Source organism: Stenella coeruleoalba, assembly GCF_951394435.1.
Source record: "Stenella coeruleoalba genome assembly, chromosome: 9".
Taxonomy (NCBI): domain Eukaryota; kingdom Metazoa; phylum Chordata; class Mammalia; order Artiodactyla; family Delphinidae; genus Stenella; species Stenella coeruleoalba.
In genome coordinates, this window is record NC_137155.1 from 24,563,428 (window position 1) to 24,591,388 (window position 27,961).

General features: G+C 35.2%; 1 protein-coding gene across 4 annotated transcripts in view; it reads right to left on the minus strand.

Annotated features, from left to right (window-relative positions):
- Positions 1 to 27,961, minus strand: part of CACNA2D1 (calcium voltage-gated channel auxiliary subunit alpha2delta 1) — a 513,049-nt gene that overhangs the window by 137,121 nt on the left and 347,967 nt on the right. For all 4 annotated transcript variants that reach the window (XM_079931860.1, XM_079931859.1, XM_079931862.1 and 1 more), the window contains one exon: positions 9,882 to 10,013. In XM_079931860.1, the coding sequence (XP_079787986.1) occupies positions 9,882 to 10,013 (132 nt within the window). The remainder of the gene's footprint in view (positions 1 to 9,881; positions 10,014 to 27,961) is intronic.

Sequence of the window (27,961 nt, forward strand, 5' to 3'; positions counted from 1 at the left end):
AAGGCCACAGCAAGTGAGTCAAATGGAATTAAGTGAACAGTTCCAGACTGTTTAATTTTACTGGAGAAGTGATAATCTAAGTTAACTCCAGATAACTTTTTAATAAATTTATTAGATGTTTCTTTGCATTGTGTGTTAATGTCTTTATATTTTTTCTGTCTCATCTACCTGTGAGCTCCTCCAGAGCAAAATTCTCTCCTACTGGTATTTGAATCCTTAGGATACCTCAGTTTCTTCAGAAACAGCAGTTTTGCTTGTTCTTATCAGTTTTCTTCCTTCCAACTCACACTTGACTATATTGACATAATCAGATTCTTTTTAGATTTTAATACTGTTTCTGAACAATGAGACTTGAAGTTCAATGATATTGTTATATTGGCTTGAGAGCACCTTTGGTATCTCCACTGTAATATGTCCAGAACACTTCTCTAATTTATAGAAAAATAAGCATTGGAAACTCACATACAGATACACAGTATTAAAGCCAAGGATAAATGATCATAGTTTTAAAAATTAAAGTACTTATTACAAAGTGATTTTCTGGTAATTCTGTAGATGTCAGATAGACCAGGTAAAACATTTCCATTTAACAAGGGATATTTGTTTGTCAACAGAAGTAACAGATAACAAGGTCAAGTTGTGTGGTTAAGTGAAATATTCCATAAAGTAAATGGTACACAACTTAATCATTTAGATGGTCCATATGTAGTTATTAGCTGTGGCTCAAAAATAAACTTGAACACATTAAGTTCTATGAAGTAAAAGATGAGAAGGATTTACTGGAAAATAATTGCAGATGTGTGCTACATAGAGAAAAATGTGAACTCCAACAGAGAAAAAGCTTTCTGTTTTTGCAAGCAAATAAATCCAGTTAGGTGATGATAATGACACATTTATAAAAACAAACAATGATTCTACAGGAACAAATTTCCTATTTTTATGTCAGTAAATCTTCTTAGATAATGGGGTAAGGATATATTTCTTAGAAATTTTATATTTGGTATATCTGAGAGAAGTACTTAAAAAGTCTGAATTTTTGACAAAAATGTTTTTAATTTTTCTTAATAAAATATACTGAACATAAAATGAATTACATATCAAAGATGGTTCTATGCATCTAAAAATGGACAGCATAAGGTACACAAATTTAGCAATATATCAAAGAAAAAGGAACAGAATGAGATATTTTAGAAGTTACAAAGAGCTAAAGCTTTTAAACTAAACTTATTCACATATTTTATATACAGTGTTATCCCCCATCAAATTAAGAGCACCTTCCATTTTCATATTAGCATCCTACTTAACTGCTCTCACCTATGAAATCATTTCATCAGTTTAAGTGTGACTGGATCCATAGTTGATTGCAAAGTTAGCAACTCTGCAACCCTTACATGAGAAAAATAAGACAGACTCAGGTAAGAGATGAGGTTATGTAAAAGGAAACAAAACTAAGGCTACCTCTGTAAATCAGCATCATGTGAGAATTTCAAAATAATACATTAATTTGTATATATATAAGATGTGTCCCTCAGACAACACAACTTATTGATGGTATAGAAAAGCAAATCATGGAATTCAGAATATAAACCTTGTGCTTGGGTGTAAATAGAATTATTGTGGACTCTCCTGTCAATACATCAAATTTTACTATTCTAAGTCAAACTCATCATTTTAGTCCCCAAATAAAAATATTTCTGATATTTTATTTCAGTAAGCATTCTCATATCCAAATTAAAAATTAGTCATCTTAGGCCTTCCCTGGTGGCGCAGTGGTTGGGGGTCCGCTTGCCGAGGCAGGGGACACGGGTTCGTGCCCTGGTCCGGGAGGATCCCACATGCCGCAGAGCGGCTGGGCCCGTGAGCCATGGCCGTTGAGCCTGCGCGTCCGGAGCCTGTGCTCCGCAACAGGAGAGGCCACAACAGTGAGAGGCCCACGTACCGCAAAAAAAAAAGAAAAAAAAATTAGTCATCTTAACTTATATCCTATGTCTGTCACTAAATTCATGTATTCATTTTTATGTTTTTCTCATTTTATCTTTTTTTATTGAGCTATAATTCAGATATAACATTGTGTAAGTTTAAGGTGTACAATGTGTTGATTTGATACACTTTTATGAGGGCTAAGTCAGACAGAAAGACAAATACTGTACGACATCACTTATTGGTAGAATCTAAAAAAGCCAAAACTCACAGAAAGAGTAGAGGAACCATGCCAGAGATTTTTTGTCTCCCAATATCTCTTCTCCCCTTCCTTCTTGGTATAGCTTGTGCTTTTCAGCTGTGTACATGGCGCCTTGAAGCTAACTGTGACCATGAGACCACTAAACTCTAGCCAATGTCACGTGAAAGGTTTGGTATGACTTCCAGAAAGTGCCTTAAAAAGGGAGGGAATACCACTCTTAGTCCCTTAAGAAAAAACACAAGCAACAGTGGTGGACACTGCAGCAGACAATTTACTGAGAGGATGACAGAGAAATGATAGGAGTTGTCAACCCCTTATATGTGAAGCTTCCTTATCAATCCTGGTCTCTGTAACTGATATTCTTTGACTTGAGTGAGAAACAAACCTCCATAGTGTTGAAATCACCATTGTTCTGGCTTTTCTTTAACTGGTAGCTAATACTAGTCCTAACTGACACACTGGACTTTAATCATTATTAGCATAAAAAAACCAATAAAGTAATCATTTCAACATAAAGTGTATTTATACAGCAATCAACAAATGTAGTTAAACATATTTATAGTTAAACTTTGTATCCATTCACAAATATCAAAGTAAAAAACAAAAATACAGGTATTTTTTTAAGATAATTGATCAATGAAAGCAGTTCTTTTATAAATGCCCCAAAATGTTGAAGATCCACTGTTATCTTGTTTTCTTCAAATCAACCAGAAATCTATCAAATGCTCCCTTCTTAAATAACCAAAAAAGGATTCTTTGGACTACTTTGTCATCTGCTATTTGCTGTTTAAAACATTTTTAAAGTATTTTCAAAAAGAGGGGCTTCCCTGGTGGCGCAGTGGTTGAGAGTCCGCCTGCCGATGCAGGGGACACGGGTTCATGGCCCGGTCCAGGAAGATCCCACATGCCGCGGAGCGGCTGGGCCTGTGAGCCATGGCCGCTGAGCCCTGCGCGTCCGGAGCCTGTGCTCCGCAACGGGAGAGGCCACAACAGTGAGAGGCCCGCGTACCGAAAAAAAAAAAAAAAAAAAAGAGTTAAGCAGCTCAAGAACAACTGGCTATCCGCATGGCAAAAATATGTCCTTCTATATACTTTGCACACAGGTCCTTTTGCATTTTCTTCTCCCAAAATCCTAGCAGATATAAGAACAAGGAAGTGTCTCCCTAAGGAATATTTAAAACTAATTCAACATATGTTAGGTTCCTGTACTGTAAACCCACGTTTTTGAAATGAACAAATGAAGGAGGATGAAGAAAGAACAAATGATTAATAAGATATTTTTAAAATGTAATATGAAATTTAGGAAGTTTTTTTCTTTTTTTTTTTAAGTGCAACTAATTATCTAAAAAGAGTAAGCTGCCTACATTGGCATTTTGACAAGCCACTAAGTCCTGATTACAATCCCAATTACTACAGTAATTGGTACAATTTCAAGAGACACTAATAGATGAAATGCGTAGTTTGTATGTACCGTTTCTATGATGCATAAAAATTCACAAAGTTGATAGCTCTTGAAAGCAGTTTTACCAGCATTAAGGTAAATTTATATAAATCAATTAAGGGCTTCTAAAGGAAAGCACTCATAAATTAAACTGATTGTCCAGTCATCACATATTCAATGAAGATATCACCAGACATGGGTTCCAGCTTTACTCTGCCATGAAACAAGCTGTATAGCTAAGGCAAGCCCCTCTAGTTATCATCCTACAGAACAAAGACTGTGAACTTAGCAAATGCTAAAGGTCTAAATGCGTAAGTAAATAAAGATAGTGTCTGCCCTGGAAATCACATTCTTCAATCATCCCAAATTACTGCTGAAGAAATAGGTTCACAGATAGAACATGACTTAGCGGAAGTACACACCTATGCTGATGGCAGCTTTAATACGAATCAAGAACTTCTCTTCCCTCAGTATAATGTTCCTTCTATTATCACACAGCCAGCCTACCTACCTTCTAATTTGGAGAGGAGAAAGAGGGGAAAAAAGAAAAAAGACATACAAGTCATTTTTATAGCTTATTTCCATACATATCAACCAAATTAGAAAACAGACAATATATTGATATTCAGTCTAAGGACAGATGTTAGAGTACAAATTCCCACTAATTACCAAACTGCTATTCAGAATCACTCTGCAGAGGTGCCTTTATATTATGTCAGCTCTGGAGCCCTCCTTATATGGAAGCAGTAGTTGTCTCCATGCAGTTTAAACAACCTAACAAATGGAAATCATGAGGGTGGCTAACCATCACTGACTTTCTCCTACACATTTTAGCAAATAAGAAACATATTTCATTCCTTTTTCCTCTTAACAATTCTACAATTTAACCATTTTATCCTCGTTTCACAGCTCAAGTCTGTGACTGTTTTCCAAAGCTTACCACCACTTCAATTGATGGCAGCGGGATTTATACCCAGGCTATTGGGTATATACCTGCTTAACCCGCTCACATCACGTAGCCCTGTTCTAAGTAGCATCTTAACACTGACAAAGACTATTTTTTTAGACTCTATTGTGAGTCAGAGAATTCTAATTTCTACAAAACACTTTATTTACAATAATGTGGCAACATCTTTTAAAGGTAGTTTACAGAATTAAAAAAATGACAATTACAAAATTCTACATTTGTATTGGGTTGGCCAAACAGTTTGCTCGGGTTTTTCTGTAAGATGATATGGAAAAACCTGAATGAACTTTTTGGCCAACCCAACATTAATATATGAAATAGATTGTTTGATCCTCACAATTCTGTGAGGTAGTGGGGAAGTTGATTTCTCATATTTTCTCACAAACTCAGAGCCTGAGAGATAAAGTTAACCAATTTAGGAAAAAGAAATACAGGACATCCAGTTAAAGTTGAATTTTGATTAAAAAACCACACATTTGAATGTAAATATTTCCCAAGTATCGCATACTTACACTAAAAAATTCTTCTCTATATGAAACTGAATTTTAATTGAGCATCCTTTATTTTTTTATTATTACTATTATTTTTTGCGGTATGTGGGCCTCTCACTGTTGTGGCCTCTCCCGCTGCGGAGCACAGGCCCCGGACGCACAGGCCCAGCGGCCATGGCTCACGGGCCCAGCCGCTCCGCGGCACGTGGGATCCTCCCGGACCGGGGCACGAACCCGCGTCCCCCGCATCAGCAGGCAGACTCTCAGCCACTGCGCCACCAGGGAAGCCCGGGCATCTGTTATTTTATCTAGCCACCCTACAGAGAGGTGACTTAACCAAGGTCATCATCTAAAACCTACATCTTCTGACCAACTCCACTGTGTCGAGGTACTGCTAGGTATTATTGCTTAGTCATCTGTCTAGAACTCCTTCCACATTTCTATTTCAGCTTCTGCTCCCTTGTCAATTGATTGCGACCTCAATTACGTTTTTTTTTTTTTTTTTTTGGCAGTATGCGGGCCTCTCACTGTTGTGGCCTCTCCCGTTGCGGAGCACAGGCTCTCGACGCGCAGGCTCAGCGGCCATGGCTCATGGGCCTAGCCGCTCCGCAGCATGTGGCATCTTCCCGGACCGGGGCACGAACCCGTGTCCCCTGCATCGGCAGGCGGACTCTCAACCACTGCACCACCAGGGAAGCCCTCAATTACGTTTTTTAATTTCTCACATGAAGAGAAATCTGGATTTAGGCAAAATTATTCTAGTTGATACTCACTCTTGTAAAAATGTCTACTGTTTTGCATTTTCCAAAGTACTTTTCCTTCTATTATCTCATTGATCACAACCCTCAGAGGATAAACTGAAGCCTTGGTGTTCCTGTTTTTCAGATTTGATGACTAAAGCTCAGAAAGTTTAGGAGACTCACCCAGTTCCTCACAGCTAGTAGGGAGCTTCTAGCCTGAGCCCCAAATCTTGTTATTTGAAAATCCAATTAAGTAACATTTATTCTATTTCCACTCACAATTAAGATAATTAACAATATTTAAAGGCTATTTTCATATTTGCTTTAACAGACAGTAATCAGGGATGAGCTGTTCTACGTTAATTTGGCTGGTATCAAAATGGCAAGGTTAAAATCAGAGAGGAAAGTATGGCTTACCTAGAAATTTTTTAAAAATCACTTCACTGTAAAAAGTCTTTAAACCTGAAAGAAGTGTGAAATGTGCTGAAAACACGTCTTAGCATAAAAAGAAATATAGTGGTCTACCTTTAATTATAATATTGTCTTAGTGTCTTTGCTAAAGAGATTTGGTTCTATTACAGCATTATTACCATAAAGAGCACTCATTCAGCTTTAAAAAAGAGGAAATCCTGCCACATGTGACAACATGAATGAGCCTGGAGAATATTACGCTAAATAAAATAAGCAGACACAGAAGGACAAGTACTACATGATATCACTTTTATGAGGGATCTAAAATAGTCGAACTTATAGAAGCAGAGTAGAATGGTGGTTGCCAGGGGCTAGGGAAAGTGGGAAATAAGGAAGTATCGGTCAAAGGGTACAAAGCTTCGGTTATAAAAAATGAATAAGCCCTAGAGATCTTCTGTATAGCATAGAGCCTGTAAGTAACAATACTGTATTGTGCACTTAAAATTTTGCTAAAAGGGTATGTAGGGCTGCAACCCGCAGGCCTGCAAGCCCTGTACTCTCTCAGCTGCAAGAAGAAAGAGCCTAGAGTCAGTGACAGAGACGTCAATGGTTTAATGGATGGGGGAGCTTATGGGTCTGAAACAAGGTCCTGGAGTGACACCCCATCGTGTACAGCTGCTGGCGGGCAGAACATGGCAGCAGGCTTTGACAGGAGTGGAGGTGGGGAGGGGAGGTTCCCAGTTACAAGGAGAACTGACACTGACGTCTAGTTGGCTCATCGGTTACCAGGGAAACCAGCAGAGAAGCATGCCCCTCACTGCCCCTTTGGTAATCTATCAGGTGGCGATGTTCTGATCTAAAGCTTAGAACAGTCATAAGTTGGGGCTGGTGGCAAGTAAGTAGGCATTTACTGATTAGGCTGTGTTATTAAGAGGGAAGGTCAGTCAGGTGAGTAGGGTGTAGGTGAAGCAGGGACTAGTTGAGCAGGGGATGGACCGAGGGCAAGAGAACAGCCATCCTGGCTGCTCATCTCCCTGCACAGGGTAGGTCTTATGTTAAGTGTTCTTATCACAAAACATATAATAATAAATAAGAGGGTGGGAGGAAACTTATACAGATGGAAGATAGGCTTTATGGCATTGATTGTGGTGGTGGTATCACCAATGTATACTTATCTCCAAACTCATCAAGTTATATACATTAACTATGTACAGCTTTTTGTATGTCAAAAAATAATTTAAAAATAAAATAAAAAGAGCAACTCAGCAACAGACTCACTAAAACTGAAATTTCATTGAGGGTTGTGTTTCATAGCAGTCAAGAGAGCCATTACAGGGGCTCGGAGATCATTTGGTGAGTCAGCTTGTCTGTCAAACACTTGCTGAAAAACAAGACATCACAGAAGAGCCCAGCGTTGCTTCCACAGCTAATGTCCTGGGGGGACCACATGAATTCAGCTAAATTAAACCTTTAAAGATCTTTCCCAAGGTAAAAATGGACAAATGTCAACGTATTAGGAAATATATGATTAGGGTCTAAAAAAAATTAAAGCCATAATCCCTCAATTAGCATTTAAAAGAAAAAACATAAAAGATGATTTATTGGTATGTTTACAAATTGCTATTTCTAAAAAGAGCCATCTTTGAAATGTGCAAAATATGATCAATCTTTCCTTCCGCCTCTTGACCCCAATGTTCTCTCTCCCCTTTCTTATACAATCTTCCCTCCCACTCCCATTCCTATTTCTCTCTCATAATCCTTATGTGTCTTTCTTTTATTCATGGCATCATCAATTTCCCTCTAGTACTGGGCTCTTCGTTTCTCCTCATTATCCTAATTTTCTCTTATTTTTTCTCCTTCCTTCAACTGCATATATATGGAATTTTGTATTGAGGTAATATATTTTAAAAGACTTAAAAGCTACATAATGCAATAAGTTATTGATAAATATAATTATATTCATGTATTATTGTTATTACTTGTGTATTTTTTTTAATTGTACTTATAAATGTCTTATAAGACCTTCTATAGGGACTTCCCTGGTGGTGCAGTGGTTAAGAATCTGCCTGCCAGTGCAGGGAACAGAGGTTTGAGCCTTGGTCCAGGAAGATCCCACATGCCGTGGAGCAACTAAGCCCGTGCGCCACAAATACTGAGCCTGTGCTCTAGAGCCCGCAAGCCACAACTACTGAGCCCGTGTGCTGCAACAACTAAAGCCAAGTGCGTAGAGCCCGTGCTCCGCAACAAGAGAAGCTACTACAATGAGAAGCCCGCTCGCCGCAACTAGAGAAAGCCCGCACACAGCAACAAAGACCCAACACAGCCAAAAATAAAAAAATTTAAAAAATAAAATGAAATTTTAAAAGACCTGCTATAACTTTAAAGTTTATTATATTAGGTTTACTATGTACATGAGTAATAATACTTTTTTTCTTTATATTACATACAAAAATTTTCAAATTCCTGCTATATGGTATTTAGCATATTAATAACAAGAGTATTTTAGAAGTGTATTGTACTGAACAATATTTCTGTAAGTAGAAAATTCCACTATTATGATAACCTACGTGGTAATATTTTCTCGACATCAGATATTAACATTAATATTTTTCTAACTCATGTTTTTTTCCACATTGAAATACAGAGTAGGCCTTTCGTATTCCATTGGATTTCTGCAGAAAAATAACTGTCAATGATCTTACCATCTGGCACTTGTTGCAAGAAGTTATATATCATTACCTAATTTGAGTGCTGTTTAGTCTGATAATGCCCACATACTTTTATTCACTGCTATTGCCATACAAAGATAGACATTATCTAATTTCTATTTCACCCCCTTTTCACTGTTGTGACCTTTATTGTTAATAACTATTTTTTAAATGTTTAGAAAACTCAAGTCTAAAAAAAAAATTCTCATATATATTGTAGCTGTTTAAAGCCAAATTACCTAGCATGTATCCCATAACTCAGGTCACACTTTGAGAAAGTTAATGCATTTTTGCTTGTCATCTTGTTCTGAAAGGTGGAGAAGTTAAAAATACCAACAGACATTTCATTTAAAATGTTTTTAATAGGTTCTTGGGATCTACTAGTGATTAATATTTCATTTTCATTATAAACTTACTTCTCCTTATCCTTTTTTTATAAGAATAAAGGATATTACAAAAGAGTTTATTCATGTTAATTTGTAAAATATATTCATTTCATTTAACAAATCCACATTCAGTGATTAAAGAAAAGCATCAGTACCTTTCACATAAAAGCAAAGACTTGAAATCTGGAAAGAAATATTTTAATTAGTTTCTAAAAATTCTATTCAGTTCTCTACTGTGACTCACGGTCCATGCTATGCAGCTGGACCCTTAGAATTGTTTTAGGATTCATGATAACCTCCTGTTCCCGGTCCATAGATACCTGTCCACGGTCTCACTGCAGCCCACCTGATTCCATGGGCCAGCTGCTTCTCAGGTGTTTTGGTTTAAAATAATTTTGGTAGATACAGAGCCAAGGAAGGAGGAATACTCTTTCCTTTTAATAGTAGTGTGATAACCATCTTTTACCAAGTAAGAGAAAGTAACAGAGTGTTCAAGAAGAACGAAGTCCGGTACTTACAGTTTTATTTGGTACCTCCTGATCACTAAGCACTTACCTGGATAATATCGTGCCAGGCCTGTGGCACTGCCAAACACCTGCCACAACAGTGAAGGATCTTCCTCCCGATTTTTCTTGAAAACTTCATCTAAGGCGCTCGTCCAGTTGAGTTCATTTAACACAATCGTTGCTACCCCCCAAAAATAAGAAAAATCAATTAATTCAAATTTGGAATTAATAATTGAACCTGTCTTCCTTTACTTGCAAAATACTGTTATACATTTTCATTGCTTTACCTATAAAGCGCTCTAATCTGGTGGTAATCAAAAGTTTAGACATGGAATCATTTCTTCAAACATGTTTACATGATGGTGCGGGACCTGTTCTGTGCTTTGCAGATGTTTAGAAGCACCTCTGCCCTCTACCCGCTAGAGGCCAGTAACATCCCCCCAGGTGTGACAAGCAAAACTGTCTCTAGACATCGTCACATAACCCCGGGGGGGGGCCAAATTACTTTCTGTTGAGAACCACTGTGATGCATAAAACAGGCAGCATCAGAACTCTGCTGCTGGGAGGTATCTCTTGCACTGAGGCAGTTCTGAAGATGCTTACAAGGCACCTCATGACACAGTGTGACCACGACTGCCCTCAGTATTTTTTTTTTTGGCGGGGGGTGGGGGGGAGAAGAAAGGATTTATTACTTGCAGCAAGTAAGGAGAATACCAGGGATTTTCCCCAGAGCATTGTCTCCCCAAACAGCAAAACTGGGGAATTTTTAAGCTAAGGGTACATGCATATTCACGAAGGGGCTTGGGTGGTATATGCATATTCATGAAGGGGCTTGAGCAGAGGAGAATTCAGCATAGTTCAATATTGAGGATTCTCTGTGATACACTAACATAGTCTGGTCTGTTACCTGAATTAAAAAAAAAAAACAACCCCAAAACAAACAGATGTTTGTTACTGAGCATACTTTATTAACTGTGCTTATGTAACTACCAAAAATGCATACATGTTGATAAAGAAAAACTCATTCAGAGGCTTGACAATATCAGTGTTAGAACTAAGAAGTGGCTGATACCTTATCGCTACCTTTATGAACAGTAATTTTCTTTTTTCTGGTTAGTTCAACTAATAACTAGAGCACGGTGCTAATAAGGGACAGGTCATTGATTTTGATACCTACTTATAGTGACTGACTGATCTGGGATAGGTATCACAACCATACGCCAGTCATTATAATGAAAGAGAAACAATGATAATGTGGGATATAACAAGGGCTAAAATAATATATAATTTATAATTATGGGCCTCCATGATCATAGCATCCTATGTCTAACGTATTAAAATTCTAATTGGCTTAGGATATTATTTTCCCTTTATGCAAAAAAGATGACATAAGATAATCTCATCTTTTTTAGAGGGGTCTTTATATGTAAAATATGTACCATGCCCACAAGCAGATTAGCAGATTGGGACACTCTGCATTTGAGGATCTATGGCTAAGCCTAAATAGTGGACGTGAGCTTGGGATAAGGACTGGAGATACCGCTTAACTCTTTCCATTCTTTTCTGTGACCACAGTAAGTAAAAGAAACAAATGTGATCATGGTTAGATCACACACAAGATGTTTTAAAGGGAAAAGGAAAAAGAGCTTCTATCAAGAAAGAGGCACGGCATATGTATTTATATTTTAAAGTTTATCATTTACCAAAAAATGAAAAGCAAGTATACTGTGAAATTGTTCTGGGACCAACATCTTCATGCATTTCTCATTACTGAAAACTAACGAGATTTCCATCTTTATGGATGTGATTACCTTCAAAAAGATCAGTTGTGTGTGTGAATATTCATGAGCTGGGTCAGATCCACAGTGCATCTGAGATACTAGTGAATTCATATTCCAAAGCATGATCCCATGAACACTGAGTGGCCAGTTATGTGAAAATTTATATTCACATAGATAACCTGAACTGATACTCACTACTCATGAATATTTATGGTACTATACAAAACATCACAGAAAAAGAGGGGCATTCTATCTTCTTTCAAACATTCATGAATTTTAGAGTAATATTCTACTCAGCAAAATAATGTTTATTTATGTTCCAGATAGTTAGAATAGATTGGGGATTAATGAAGTCTATCTCTTCAATTTCCTTGGCTTTTTAATTCACATTAAGCAACAACTGATATCTAATTATTTTTAATAAAGTTTTATTTGTTTACAGGGCTAATTTTTTTCTCGTTTTATTTGATAACAATTACTAAGTATTAGGCTCTGACACAGTGATTGTGAATTGTACTTTTATGTTCTCAGGGGAAAAAGTCAAGCTCTGGAATTTTCTTACCATCATGGTGATACGTTTTAAAATTGTAGTTTATATATTTGAAAATTCTTTTTCAGATGAGACATTGCAGAATGTTTTTCTCAAAATCTGTTCATATGCAAATGAGCAAGGTGCATAAATATTTTCAGAATAGACACTTGAATGATTTACTCAGAATGAAAGAAATGGTATTGTATATATATATCATATGAGCAAGGTTTATAAACTTGATGACAGTGTGAAGAAAGGAGTGAGGGTACAGATACTTCCATTTGTCATTGTGTATTTATAGAGACGCTTGAGTGCAATCATTATTCTAATAGCCACAATTTTTACTGGAATGTCCAGAGCAAGAAATCAAAATTCAAAGGATCTGCCATGCGAGTACAAAATTAGTGCCATCTCTTTAGAGGAGAGTTTGGCTGTAGTTGTCTATCAAAATTCTCCGTCTTTAGTCCAACAATTCTACTTCAAGGGATTTACACTATGTATAAAAACATAGTAAAACACCAAAACTGGAAGGTAAAATAAATTGCTGCAGTAGGAAATTCTTTTTCTTAAATTATATTGAAAGCAGCTAAAAATGTAAAAGAAAACATGTAAAACATCAAAGCAAATAAACAAGTATGAATACCATTTTAGATCGTTCTTGGTGATTTGGCTATACTTTTCGGGTCCACATTATGAACTACATTTGACTAACAAATATATATTACTTACGTATCCTATAATAAGCAGATTTTTATCTTCTTAACCTTCTAAAAATTAAATACCTAATCCAGGATTACTAAGGTGCCCAACATTTCCCCATTTCTACTTTATTAGCATAACTCAGGAAAAACAATAATGAAATAACTGGATCATTTGCAGATCGTGGCATAATAAAACTAATGCAGAATACTGCCCATGCTAAAACTTTTAAAATGCAATTATTTTTCTGTAAGGCACAGTCTTTATATAAATGTCTAGAGCAAGAAATAAAAATTCAAAGGATTTTATTTAATTGCAGAAACACTGGTATAAACTAGTAGCCAAATAATATTTCTTAAAATAATTCCAGAGTAAGTGATCTTTTTAAAAGGACTTGAAATAGTTCTTGGCCACAAATAAAACTTTACCTTTTATTTGGACAGATATACTCAAGAATATGGGTAATAGTTCTGACTGGTTTTCCATAAATCGTTAGGCAGTATTTAAAATTACATCATATTTAAGTTTCTCAATTATATACTGGATACGTATTGCATTATTTAATATATACTATATACTGTATACTATATACTGTATATACAGTATACTGTATACTATATACTGTATACTATACTCATCCACGTCCTCCTTCTCTACCTCCTAAAATAGTAATGTCCTACATTCACACATTCAAACTTCTAATGTCTTGCTTGAATGGAGTACATGAGTGTACACAGAAATTCATGAGTGCCTTCTATTTTTTTCGCTGTGTAAGACAAACTGGTCAATCGTGATCTAGCCTTGAACCTACTGCCAATTACTAGTGAACTTAGCTAAGTGTCTTATGGCTTCTTTCAGAGTAAAATTAGTCCTCATCTTCTGTCAACTTTTAAGAAATGAAGATTTTTATCTTTGTTTGAAAATTAGAGTTTGTGAAAATAAGTCTTTCATAGATATCCAAGGCTAAGCTTATTAAAAGCAGTGAATGCTGGGAAAGCAAACCTTGACTTTGGGGCCTCTATTCTGAATGGTATAACAGCATTTCACTGATAATTGATTCAGAACACGAAGCATACGTCTCTATTCTTCTACTTAGTTTTCAGAAACAGGGCCTTGATGTTCAGCAGTTCTCTGTTTTGGAGGATTCTTTTGTTCAATGTGGCTTCTCAAGGGAAGAAAGAAAAATCTAATTTGTAACAGCACAAAAGAAGCACCTTACATTTGCTGCTAATTCTTCTAAAATACGTGATATATCTGTATCTCATTTATGACATGAATACAGAATTGCTGACAAGTTAGGAATCCAATTTTCTCCTGTAAATTTCAGCCATGAAGGGTTGCACTACTGCTCCCTTTTAAGTTTGAGTACACTTTGCTGACTTATTCAGGGTTCTGGGCCTCACCAGGCATTGAAGGCACTATATAACTATTTGAAAAACCTTAAGGTTATTTATAATGTCAGCTACGGCTTTGAAATGAAGTGGAAATATGCTAGGAAAAAGAAGAGAAAGTATTTTTTATGATTCACTTAAAATATAAAATAACTTTGACAAGTCTGCATCAAAAAATACATCTTACACAACATAAAGTAGCTTTGACAGGTCTTTGATAAGCTCTGTAAATCTTAAAGCTATGTAAAGGGACTGGATACTAAAAATTATTTTTAATAGTAAATATGATACAATTAAATAATTAAAACAAGAGAATTGTCCAAAATGTTTACTACGCTATTTCCATTTAATAATACCATTCCATTATCATAGCCTTTCATTAAGATAAAACTAAACTATTGCCACTGATAACAAATGAAGTCAGGAATTTTTTAAGAACTTACTGTGTGCCAGCAGGTGTGTTAACCATTTTGTATGCATTATCTCACTTAACTAAATATGACACTTTGAGTGAGATACTCATATTATCTTTTTTTTAGATGACAAAAACAAAACCTATTTTTAGATGATAAAAATAAAAGGGCATGTAATTTGTCAAAAATCATACAGTAAGAGCTGTAGAGAGAGCACCCAAATAAGTCAGATTCCAAGATTCTTACTGTTTTATGAGCTATTTATTATTTCTAAGCTTTCATTATATGTGTAGCTCTGATTTAGAATTTTAAATCTGAAAAAAGTAAAAATCACCTATGCCTTTGTAACAGTGTTTCTCAACTGAGAGAGATATTCCTTCCCAGGAGACATTCAGCAATGTCTAGAGATATTTTTGATTATCAAGACTGGTGGGAGCCTACTGGCATGTGGCAGGCAGAGGCCCGAGATGCTCTAAATATCCTACAATGAACAGGACAATCTCCACAACAAAGAATCACCCAGCTCAAAATGTCAATAGTGCCCAGGTTTACAAACTTTGCTCAAGTACAACTATGAACACAAGACAATTAATCTGCTTTGTAAAAAGCAATATTCCCAACGAATACCGTCAACAAAAAGCCACAACACAACTTCAAACCGAAAGTTGATACATTTAAAAAATATTATTGTTTCATATTAAATTATGTCAATATTTCAGGCTACATTTTGACACCCTTTGGGTGGAGCAAATTTTCATTTTAGTCCCCAAAATTCTAACACGTTATTCTCATACCTGAGCAAGTAAGTAGGATTTCAAAGCTACTTTTTAGTGCCATTAAATGTCATCCCTCCCCACCTCCTGGCTTTTGGACATTCATAGAATATTAGAGTTTTGCTTTTTTTTTTAAAGATTCAACACTGTGCGATTCTAAACTAAATTTTATCTTTAGAGCAAATGTTCATTTTATCCCATAGTATATAAGGTAGTCATTAAAGGAGCTGCATTTAGCCGGTGAGCTGAGCCAGATGCCACTAACTTTATTCATCAACCTTAATCTCGAAAAAGAAAAATGTTAATAAGAACAAACCCACTGATCCAATTAAGCGCACAGACAAAAAGAAGCCACTTTAAGGACTAGACAGTGTGCATAAATATTAAAATGAACGAATCTTTTCAGCGGATTTGGCTAAAGGAATCTCACCTAATCCCAGTGTAAATGAAAGATTAATAAAGTACAGGGAGATGGGAAGACCAAATCTAATCTCTCTAATCATGACTTTGGCACCAGCATCCACCTCCCATTGAGGACGGGAGAACAGAAGGCTCCAGGGCACATGTGGGCCGTGATGAGGAGATAAGCCTTATTCCTACCATTAATTGGGTACAAATATTAAAAGGCCGTTGTCCTTGTCAATTCTCTAAGGCCCGTATTACTGAGATATTTGGTCTCACTCCCTATGTCTTTAGTTTCCCAGCACATAAAAGGAGCTCAGGAGAAACCACTTTATTACTACAGAAAATAAGATAATGCAAGGGGAATAGGAGACACTAGGACCCAATGTCATATTTATTAATTGAAGGATGCCTTACATAGAAAAACAGTTTCTTTTTACATCTTGGCATATTATTTACTCAATTTTCTTTCACATGAACAATAACACATTTCTTTTATATACAGCAACTAGAGTATAACACTGTATAATTTGTAAATATAAGGCTGAACTTTACAGTGATTACCTGAGGAAGACAATATAATTTTTTCCACTGATACGACTTCCCAATGTCATTTTCATCATAAGTGTGACTATTTGTAATTAAATTGTTAAAAGAAAAATTGTTAAAAATCTGTTTCTATATATTAGAGCAATACTTCAGTAAACACAGAGCCTACTAAATTCTGAACAAATGAAAAATAGCCAAAAATGCTCTAAACATTTTTTAAATTTAAACTTTAAAAAGGGAAATAAAATGCATGAGTTTAAAAAAGAAATCAGAAACTATGAGAACACAGAAATGAAGTTGGAAGCCATATAAGAATAAATATGTAATTAAACCCAAATATAAAGGACTCCAAACTGAGGTTTGTTTGTTTTTTAAAATGCCTAATTATCATGCTGGTGATTCTTTTTCCTTTAAATAATTGGCATTTAAGAATTCAGTATATGCATATATGTAGTATAAGCAAAGACTATTCTTACTTACTGCCCTCCCACTGAAAGGCCGTGTGTCTTTGTGCCAGAAGTATCCATTTCACCTTGGGAAAGCATTTTATTTTCTCTAAACCTCATTTTCCTCACCTGCACAATGGGGATAATAATAGTGTCTGCCTCACAGATCTGTGCTGAGGATTACAGGTACTTAGAACATCTTCCGTCACTTAGTAACTGCACAATAAATGCTACCTGCCCTTATCATTACCATTATTTTCTTATTTACCTCTTAATACTCAGCATTTACTATATATATATATATATATATATATATATTTTTTTTTTTTTTTTTTTTTTTTTTTTTTGCGGTACGTGGGCCTCTCACTGTTGTGGCCTCTCCTGTCGCGGAGCACAGGCTCCGACGCGCAGGCTCAGCGGCCATAGCTCATGGGCCTAGCCGCTCCACGGCATGTGGGATCTTCCCAGACCGGGGCACGAACCCGTGTCCCCTGCATTGGCAGGTGGACTCTCAACCACTGCGCCACCAGGGAAGCCTTAAAATATATTTTTTTAAACATCTTAATGGAGCCGTTCTGATTGCGCTGCTAAAATGCTAGGATGAGTAATGTAAATCTAGCAGCCTCTCTTTCCTCAAGGGATCTTTCCTCTTACCTCGGTCCTTAGTTAATGTCCAACAACACTACTTAATTTTCTTATTATATATCGCATGATAAAATAGCATGTTAACCTTTCCAAACCATTTATTGATACACTGTTTCAAGAGAAGGCAAGAATGAAAAAACAAATTTCTCTAATGATAGCATTTAATGTACTATATAATTTCAGTAGAGATAATTTTTACTACAGAATATTCTCAGCACTCCTGAAATCAAACCATGCTGGTGATTGTGGCCCTGAAAACAGCATAGACACACTAAAATTCTGGCAGAAGATATTAAATTATATAAGACCTAATATACATATCAGACACAACACAGGCACATGTACGCACACACACAGAATGGTGTACACACAGTTCTGTTAAAGCAGAGAGGAAACTCTGGCCGAGAATTACAGACCAAATTAGATATGGGAAATCTCTTGCCTTTGCTCTGAGACTGCCTAACTGCATAGGGAATTTAGTGTCTACATACAAATCTGGACTGCTGAATTCATAAAGAAGGATCAAAAAGTATTGGAGCTGACTAATGAGATACGGCTGCAGGATAACAAGGCTCCTGGGGGCAAGGGTGATACTGGCAGTGAGGCACACACTGCTTAGTACTTAAGGGTTTGTGTCAACTAGTTTTAGAACAAAGAGTTGCCTGGTGATTTTAAGATGGAAAGATCAGATGCACTGAAACACAGTACATAGCAGATAGCTATAATCAAGAAGAACAATCGCTTGGTTTAAACACCATGCACTGCTTCAGAGTGAAACTAAACGCAAAATAAATCTAAGAAATTGAACTACAGGTTGTTACTTACAGAGTCATGTTCCATAAAGGTATGGATGAAATCTAACACCATATCTAAGACAACATGAGGTTAGTATCCTTACATCTCTACTTGCACATGAATAAAGAATTGTCATATGCCTATAAGCACACATGCATGCAGAGCACTCATAACATTATTTTTACAGATAGACACCTACATATAAAAAGAAAAAACAAATACATCAACTATTTCAGTTTTCAGGATGCTTACAACATAGTGACCATGATTTGTTCAGGTTTTAATGTATTTATTACAGTTATTGACATGTTAAATTTATATTTAACAGTCCTAGCTACTGCCCAGTTCAACAAATACCTTAATAAAAAAATAATTCTTTTTCTATTCTAATAAATCATGTATTTTAAATTTTCATTCATAGCTTAATATCCCATAAAAGTTTAAATGTATCACTCAAATTGTTTGAAGAAGCTCAAGTTATTCTGACATAGCTTTAAAATATTATAAAGGATTCAATACCTGGTCAAAACAAATACTCTGCACACAAGCTTTTAAAAATGGCTTAAAGGTTTTTGATCTGATGAAATATCGTAAGAGATGGTAAGTGACCAGGTCATGTTGGTTCTAGCTCTGTGTCTATCTTCTCTCACTCCAAGGCCAAACTCACTTAGGTCTCTCACAACAACCTTTAAATAGTCTCCCTCCAATTTCAGCTCACTTTCAGCCATTCTTCCCACTACTGCCACAGAATTCTACTTGGCAAATGCCCTCCCTAATGAAAAGTCTTCAGTTAGTCTCCATAAAAGTTGGTCTTTTATGATTGCTTCTACCCCATCTTCCAACCTCCTCTCCCACTGCTCTCCTTATCAACAGAATGGCTGTAGGATCTAGTGTGATATTTCAAGGACAGAATCTCACACAGTTTTCCTGCCACACCAAAATATCCAAACAGAAACATATGGCATAAAAGGAATACTGTGACATTAAAAGTGGTTTGGGTCTTTTTACTGTAATAGATGGAATTTTAGAGAGGGGAAGATCTATTTCCAGCACTGTATTCTATCATTCAAAGCACATTAATAACCCTTGACTAGGCTCTTGGAGTTAAACTCATATAAATTGTGATAAAAAAAATTGTGATCATTCTTCTCAAATTGCTCTAAATCTAATAGAGAAAGAGAGATAAATCAAAGCATCTTACATCCAATTTTGCTTTTGTATCATAGGCCCTATTAACAACATTACTGCCTATCAGAAGCTAAGTAAATGTTCTGAGGGTCAGGGGAAGGAGTGGTGGTCAAAAAAGACTTCCTGGAGGAGGTGGTACAGACAGGTTTTTTTTTTTTTTTTGCGGTACTTGGGCCTCTCACTGTTGTGGCCTCTCCCATTGCGGAGCACAGGCTCCGGACGCGCAGGCTCAGCGGCCATGGCTCACGGGCCCAGCCGCTCCGTGGCATGTGGGATCCTCCCGGACCGGGGCACGAACCCGTGTCCCCTGCATCGGCAGGCGGACTCTCAACCACTGCGCCACCAGGGAAGCCCCAGACAGCTTTAAAGAAGAGTGGAGAAGCGGTAGGAGAGCTGGATGACTAATTCAGTGAATGCCCTGTGCAGAACAAAGAGGCAAAGAAAAAAAAAAAAGCACAAGGCATTTCAGAAGCTCGATGTTCTTCAAAATGGTTGAATGAAAGAGGAATATGGAATAAGGCAGCCAAGATAAGATTAGAGACACACTATTATGATGACCCAGCAGTACTAAACACAAAATAATTTCATTCTGAGAATTACAGAAAGCCATATAAGCTAAAGTATGAAATAATCATATTTGCTCTTGAGTCTTCACTCAGAAGCCAGCATGGAAAAATACTGAAGGTAGATTGGAAACAAGCCAGATGTGAATGGGGAAGACAAGACAGAAAACTAGTACGGTCAGGCTGGCGAGGAATGACAATGGTCTGAACTAAAAAAGCAGTGCTGGACGTGGAAAGTGGAAAGAGATTAAAAAGATGTTGGGGAGAAATAATCTGCAGACCACAGTGACAGATGGTGGGAAGGGGAAAAGAGGAGCCCTCGTTTTCTGGCTTGGGCCTGGATGATACTATTAACAAAGATATGAACATTGGAGGAGGGACATATTTGAAGATATCAGTGTCATAATGAGTGGTGCCTGTGCCATTTAATCCATTGAAAAGGGTTATCCAAAAGCTCATTAGAGAAATGAATCTGCAGCTTAGCCATGAATCCATACGGACAAATCGGATTTGGAAGTCATTGTTTCAGTGACAGTCGAAACTGTTTGAAGGATGTTCACGGTATTGACATTAACAAGGTCCACAGATCTTTAAGTACTGAAGCGGCTTTACTTCTCTGAGAAACACTGCCAAAAGGAAATAATGTGGACCTAACTCTCATAAACAAGAACACCTTTTCCCATGAGAAGTAATCAGCATAGCATGCTTTAATATGTACCTACTGTTTTCATTTAACAAAAACAGCAAAATGTGCCTTTCGAATATAATTTTCACAACTGCATTAAAATAAATGCACTGAATACAAATTCACTTTATCTATGCCTGACTCACAGTCCATCGAGAAGAGATAATATGAGAAGATACTGGAACCAATAAAAACCCATTATCTTCTAATGCATTGTTTTGAATTTTGCCTTTTTAAAAGAGTTACTGACTTAAATCAAGTACCCAGGGATACAATGCCTGAAACTTTTGCATGTAGAGCACTTTAACTAATGCTTGCTGTGTACTTGGAGAATAAGCAATTTCCCTTCTGCTCGGTTAGAATGATGAGGTAATCTATTGTGCCTTTACACTTACACAGAGCCCCACAAGACTGAAGCTCAACGATTACATGGTCTTGTAAGACCATAAAGTTCTACCACAGGAGTCGTATATGTATTTAAAAAAACACTTCAAATTGCCGACTATGCACTTCTTTCCATCATTGTGTGGCTCTCTTCTGCAATTCACTTGCACCTTTGACTTTCGGAAATGATTTAAACCTGCATCAGTAGCTCTAAAAGCACGAATGCCAACCACCCTCATTCATCAGAAGTAGAAGAGTGACAAGATTTATTTACTTAGAAACATCTTAGGTATTTATTCCTAAAAATGAAACTTCAATTGGCCTTTCGATAAAATTTAATATCAGAAGGTAACATACAGATAAAGACTTTAAGTCTTCTATTTCATAAAACATCAATGTTAAGAGGTAATAAACTCAATTTAATTTTAAACACATAGTTACCATTCTCTAATATAAACATGGATGGTTTATTGAAATGAATTTTACCATTCTTTGCAACAAGTGTTTTCTTTGACATTAATCTTTTTCACGATTTTGAAACAAGCCTTTACTTTCTTGTCACTTTGCATTCCGCATCAAACACATAGAAGCCAGAATCTTTTACATTATTTGTGTTTCTCTGGCCTTCCAAATAAATTTGAAGTAAAGCCTTTTCTTTTTTTTCCTTAGTGAAATTCTTTTATATTTATTCTACTAAAGTATCAATCTCCCCATTTCTTGCCCTTTCATCTCCTATTCCTAAATGTGACATCTGTAACATTTTTTGTTTAAAACCAAAAGCCTGTGCATTTTATTGTTTAACTATTTTTGTATTTTTTTCCCATTTTTAAAATTGCCTACCCTTAAACAAGGTAGCAATACTTCCTTAGACAAGAATGTAGGGATGTGTTTGTATGTGTGTGTGTGAATCACTGTGGTCACCAGATCATATTATTCAATTCTCTATTTAAAATGATACATGTTATGGGGATATATGTATATGTATAGCTGATTCACTTTGTTATAAAGCAGAAACTAACACACCATTGTAAAGCAATTATACTCCAATAAAGATGTTTAAAAAAAGATACATGTTTATGCTACACTTAACCAATAACATCCAATTAATTCTTTTAAAAGCATTTAGTTATAATAGCTCTTCTAGACACTGCAAAAACTTCACATAACTATTTTTTAGTGAGGACAAATAACTTTTTATGCTTTTGGAACGTGCAAATATAATGAGATTAAGACTGAATTTTATGTTTCTTTGTAATATTCTGAGATTTCCCCTAGGTGCACATTTATTCCCTTGCTTCCAAAGGTATGCCTAGTGATCTTTTCTACTATTGGAACCTATCTTACTAATCATTTCCTAGAAAATTTTCTTTTTAAAAAACCATTAAAAAAATCTCATCTTATTGTCTAGAATTTAGCATCTTTTATTAAAATTAATAAATCTTTCATGGGTATTATCAGTTTTTTGGAGCATAAAGATGTGTTCATTAAAATGAAAACTTCTCTGAAACCCATGAACATTGTTTATGCCCATTTCTAAACAACTCTCTTTTTTTCCTTAGGTCAGAATAAGTTGAAATTTATGCTATCAACATCAAAATACAGACTATGGAAGCATATTTTTATCTGAAATTTGATTCAATAAACAGCTTACTGGAAAGAGTTCTATATTTGATTGATAGACATATATGAAATGTACGTATTTGTACATTTATGCAAAGTAAAATGGGGATTAAGTGGGGATTTGAAATGGTACTCTAAATATTTGAATTTTCAGAATACTTCACACAAAGGTGTTTTTTCTCAAATTACTGTTTTTATTTTGGATCAAAACTCATGCCCTTAACCTTTTTACACTTTTTCTCGGAAATGCTTTATTGTCATTTTCTAAGAAGAGCTCAAGATTTTAATTTTTGACATGTAGACAACTTGTAATTATGATTTTTGATATGTATAAATCACAGTCAAGACCATGGGTTTGTGGATAAGTTTTTGAAGTAAAGCAGAATTAAACTATTTGGCACTATTTTACCTTGAAATATAGACCTCACTATTCATACCAAACACACAAATGTAGATGCAGACACAATAAATGTGTAAATGTAATATTCCTTTATAGACTCCAAACATGGGGCATTCTTAAGTATATAACATTACATAAATAAAGTTGTAGTAACTATATGCTAACATAACTTTTGAAAATCAAAAAGGAGAAAACAACTATGCATGTGTACCACTGTATGTTACCCAAAGAATTTGAAGTTGGAAATTAAGAATGTCTTGGTCAGAACAGAATTCTTAACTTTCACTGTTAAGATCTCCCATGCCCTTACTACTAGAGAAGGTCTGAACTAAGTATGGCCAAACTCTAAGGGAGGCAGATCAGATGATGGGCCACACACAACTTCTAAATTATTTACCCAGAAATTCAACAAATGAGCACCAGTAAAATGCCAAATGAGAGACTGAACTCCTAAGACAAATGAAAATCTATAAGTTCCAAAATAAAACTTCTAAATAAGGTACCTTATTGTTAAATTGAAAATCAGCAAGGTGTATAATATTCCTATTTGACTGCAAGCCTGTAGTTTTTTCAATTTTCATTAGAATTTTATGGTTCATCATAAGAATTAATGGAAAATATATAAATTAAGATGAGTATAGCAATGTCATAATTATAGTAATGGTATTATAATATACTGTCCCCTGTAATGTAAAAATGTTGTATTTTATTGACCATATACAGTATATACATATATGTATATACTTTATAGCCTACTAACCCAGGTTAAATTCAAATCTCCTCATTTGAGTATGTACTCTAGCCTAGTCAATTTTATTTTCTCATAAATTATAAGCAGTACAGTTGTATCAGTGGGAGGGTAGTTAACATTAAATATTGTGGATAATGGTTTACTTTTGAGTTTTATAAAACTGATAACTTGGAGACAATATCATTTCAACATGTAAGATTTATGCATTTTTATAATACTTTGCTGACTTGGAAATGAGCAAAAATGTAGATTTTAAAGTGTCAGAGTCTAAAATCAATCTAACATCCAACCTCCTAGGCGAGTAAGCAGTGAGCTTTTGTTTTCCCTAAACTGTCATATTTTAAAAATCTGGATTAAAGAGAAAAAGAATGGAAGATTGAGAATAAGCGAATAGAAATGATATTTATTTTGTAGCTCTAGATAAATCTGTTTGATAAAGGCTTTATGACTTGCCAAATATTAAGTCTTTACTTTCATTTTGGAGACAAAACTTTTTGATTGATATTTTCAGTTTTAAATATTTTGGGAAAAAATCCTGAGAAAGAGAGAAAGCCATATTAGTCAATTTATAAAAAGAACGATGATGTAAAGATAAGTAGATGAGTAGCGGTATTTTAGGAAGAATTGTTAGGTAGAACTATTAGAATATTATTTGTTTTGTGAGTAAGGGTGTGTGTGTGTGTATTTATATGCATATTATATATATGCACATGCATATGATTTCAGTGGGTTAAACATCAAAGTAGTTTGTTTGCCTGTATCTTTCTTTCACTCATTCTACAAACCCACAGCTTATCAATGATGGCATCCAAGTGTGGAAGAGGGGGTAGTGTCTGTAGTATTTGCTCATTCAACCCAGGGATGTAGACTGATGGAGGTTCCTTCTATGTGGTTCTGCCCATCTGATCTTAGGGCAGGAAGAGAGTTCCAGAGAGTCTAATTCTGGTAATTTTAAATCTACCAGCTTGAAAGTCACAAATATCACTTCCACCATAAGATAGCACTAGCCATGTCACCCTACCCTGTTGCAGGTGGGAAAAGATGTGTAATTCTCCTACGTGTCTAAAAGAGAGATTCAGATACAGTTGAGCAATGCAGTCTGTACTAATCCTTGTCATATAGCACACCACACTGAGGAAGGTGTATTGGTAGAATGATGGTTTTTAATTTCATTAAAAAAGAAAAACATTAAACTAGACAGTAATGGCTTCTCTTTTAATAATAATTTATGTAGAATAACACAAGAGGAACAACCTAATAAAAGACAGACAGTCAGGAATGCTTTGGAATGATCTGTAGAACAAGGTTCCATGGAGAAGACTGTTCTGAATGGAGCAGAAGGCTGGTTTTGATCAAGAGCAGAGAAAAGGTTGGCCACATATTGAAATTCTTGAAAGGTAGAACGAATATTATGATTATGCTACTATGTGACATAGAGCCCTAATAACTAGTCTTTGTACCTAAGTCTCAATGTTTACTATATATAATTTATACTATATATAGTCTGCTACAATACTATAATAGACTAAAATACAAGAGTTCCAATTACTCAACAGCCTTGTCTTTATTTTTATATTCTGATTTTCTTATATTTGCTGTATAAATTAATGCTAGTTACACAATTAGATCATCATAATTTAGGCCTTTGTATACTTATTTTCAGACATTTTGGAATACATAAAAATAGAGATCACTTCTAACCTCAGCCATCCTTTTTGAGTGAGATAGCAACAATATACTTAATGCCCTATGAGTAAAACGTACTTAATCCCAGATATGTATAGTAAATTCTACTCATTCATAAGAACTGGCTTTATGGTAGCAAAAGAATGTTTTGCGTTTAGTATTGTATGTGTAGTAAACTTAACTAAACTTGAAACCTTATCAACTCTAAAATATATTAATTTATTACACAAAAGGAGACTGTAAATTAGTAACTTGATCTTTAAAGTAAATATGCTTTCATATTCAGATTCACAATCCATTCAATAAAATATTAAAATCTATCTCAAAACTAGCAACAAAAATTCATGTTCCCAAGCTACTTACTATGATACCATAATGACCCTGACCAAAGAGCTATGAAAAGAAACTAATCAATATCAAATATTTCTAACTTACTTAATTTGGATTAATTCTATAATTCATTAATATTTATTGAAACAATTATTTTTCTTAACTCAATGAATGAAAAGAAGATGTATATATGTATGCAATTCCATATTAAGAACTTCAGTAGATGACAATATTTTCATTAGACTTAGAGAAAAATAATTTATACAAAAATAATACATTTTCTTAGGAAAATAAAACCTGCTGATATACAAAATAGATTTTAGTTTAACATTAATCTAGGAGTAGTCTATTTTACATGTTTTTAAAATTTTCATAATAGTCCTTTGAGGCAAGTATGATATGTATTAGATTAGTCTTACAAATGGCAACTTTGTCATATTTTGCTAAAGGTCTGTTTATCTAAATATTCACTGACAGGGCTTCCCTAGTGGCGCAGTGGTTAAGAATCCACCTGCCAATGCAGGGAACACAGTTTCGAGCCCTGGTCCGGGAAGATCTCACATGTTGCAGAGCGACTAAGACCATGTGTCACAACTACTGAGCCTGTGCTCTAGAGACCACGAGCCACAACTACTGAGCCCGCGCACCACAACTACTGAAGCCCGTGCACCACAACTACTGAAGCCCGTGCGCCTACAGCCCGTGCTCTGTAACAAGAGAAGCCACCGCAATGAGAAGCCTGCGTTCTGCGACGAATAGCCCCCACTCGCCACAACTAGAGAAAGCCCGCGTGCAGCAATGAAGACCCAACTCAGCCAAAAATACTAAAAAAACCCAAAAATTCACTTATGTATCACCAACTTTCCTTTTATAATTTTAAATTTTAATCCCTCAATTTTTAATTTTTGGTACCATTCTCAAAGGCTATCCGATGTACTACTCCATATACTGTATAACTTCTTCGTTGACTTTTTCTACTTTGGAAAGTCTTTCAATAATGTACAAAAACAACCCACAGGATCCTTTTGAAAATAACAAATATCAGACAATAAATTGAATAAATTTGGACACCTATGACAAGATTTTAACAACAGGACTTGGATTAAAAAGTGAAATACAAATAAACAAATACGATCACTGACTTTACTGAAACCAAAATAAATAAAAAGCATTCTGCATCAAAATGATTATACATGTAACATCTGTATGATCTTTTAAATTATAGACGGTTACCATTCAGTTACACCAATTACACTTGTGGGAAGCTCCTTTCCCTGAAACATTTTTAGAAATCCTTATCTTGAATTATATTTTAAATTGATGACAAATATTTTGGTCCTTTCATGAGTTATTTTATTTTTCAAATAGCTGTAACTCCTTTAGAATTAAGTGTGATGAAAAAGTCTAGCTGTTTTATTATTTATTTGTTCTATTTAAAAATACGGTAATTATTTAATTTTTTTCCTAGAACTGGAACACTGGTATTGAATGTAATAGGAACTGGAGGTGGTAATAGGAAGGTAATAGGAGTTGGTAATAGGAATACAAAAAGGAGTTGTAATGTCAAAATACCAAAAATAACTAAAATGTATATGCAAAATTTTTGAAAAAAACTTGTTCACATTTAGAAGAAAAAGAAAAAACATTTTTATATTAAAAAGACATTTTTTAAAAAATTTGAGACTATAGAAACTTCAAATAATAACTGACAAATAAAATATAGGGGATAATTGATTTTTTTCCATTAATTCTACTAGAAATGGGAAAACGTCAGGTATATTTATTGAAAAATGACTGAAACCAGTTTTTCTTGTTATTTATTTGTGGGGTTTTTTTGTTGTTGTTGTTTGTTTTTGTTTTCCAGCTTTGGGGTAGAGCTGATAACTGAAGAGGGTCAAGGAATTAAATTATTCTGGAATGAGGATGTTTTTCTATGGGTCAGAGAAGCCCTGTGATTTACTAAAGATGAAGATTAAATAGAGAAACCATTTTCAGTATGAAAGAGACCATCCCCATATAATCATTTCTTTCAAAAATACAGTCTTCCACTACTTGTGTAATTCTCCTGGGGACTTAAATTCTGTACGTAATAATTA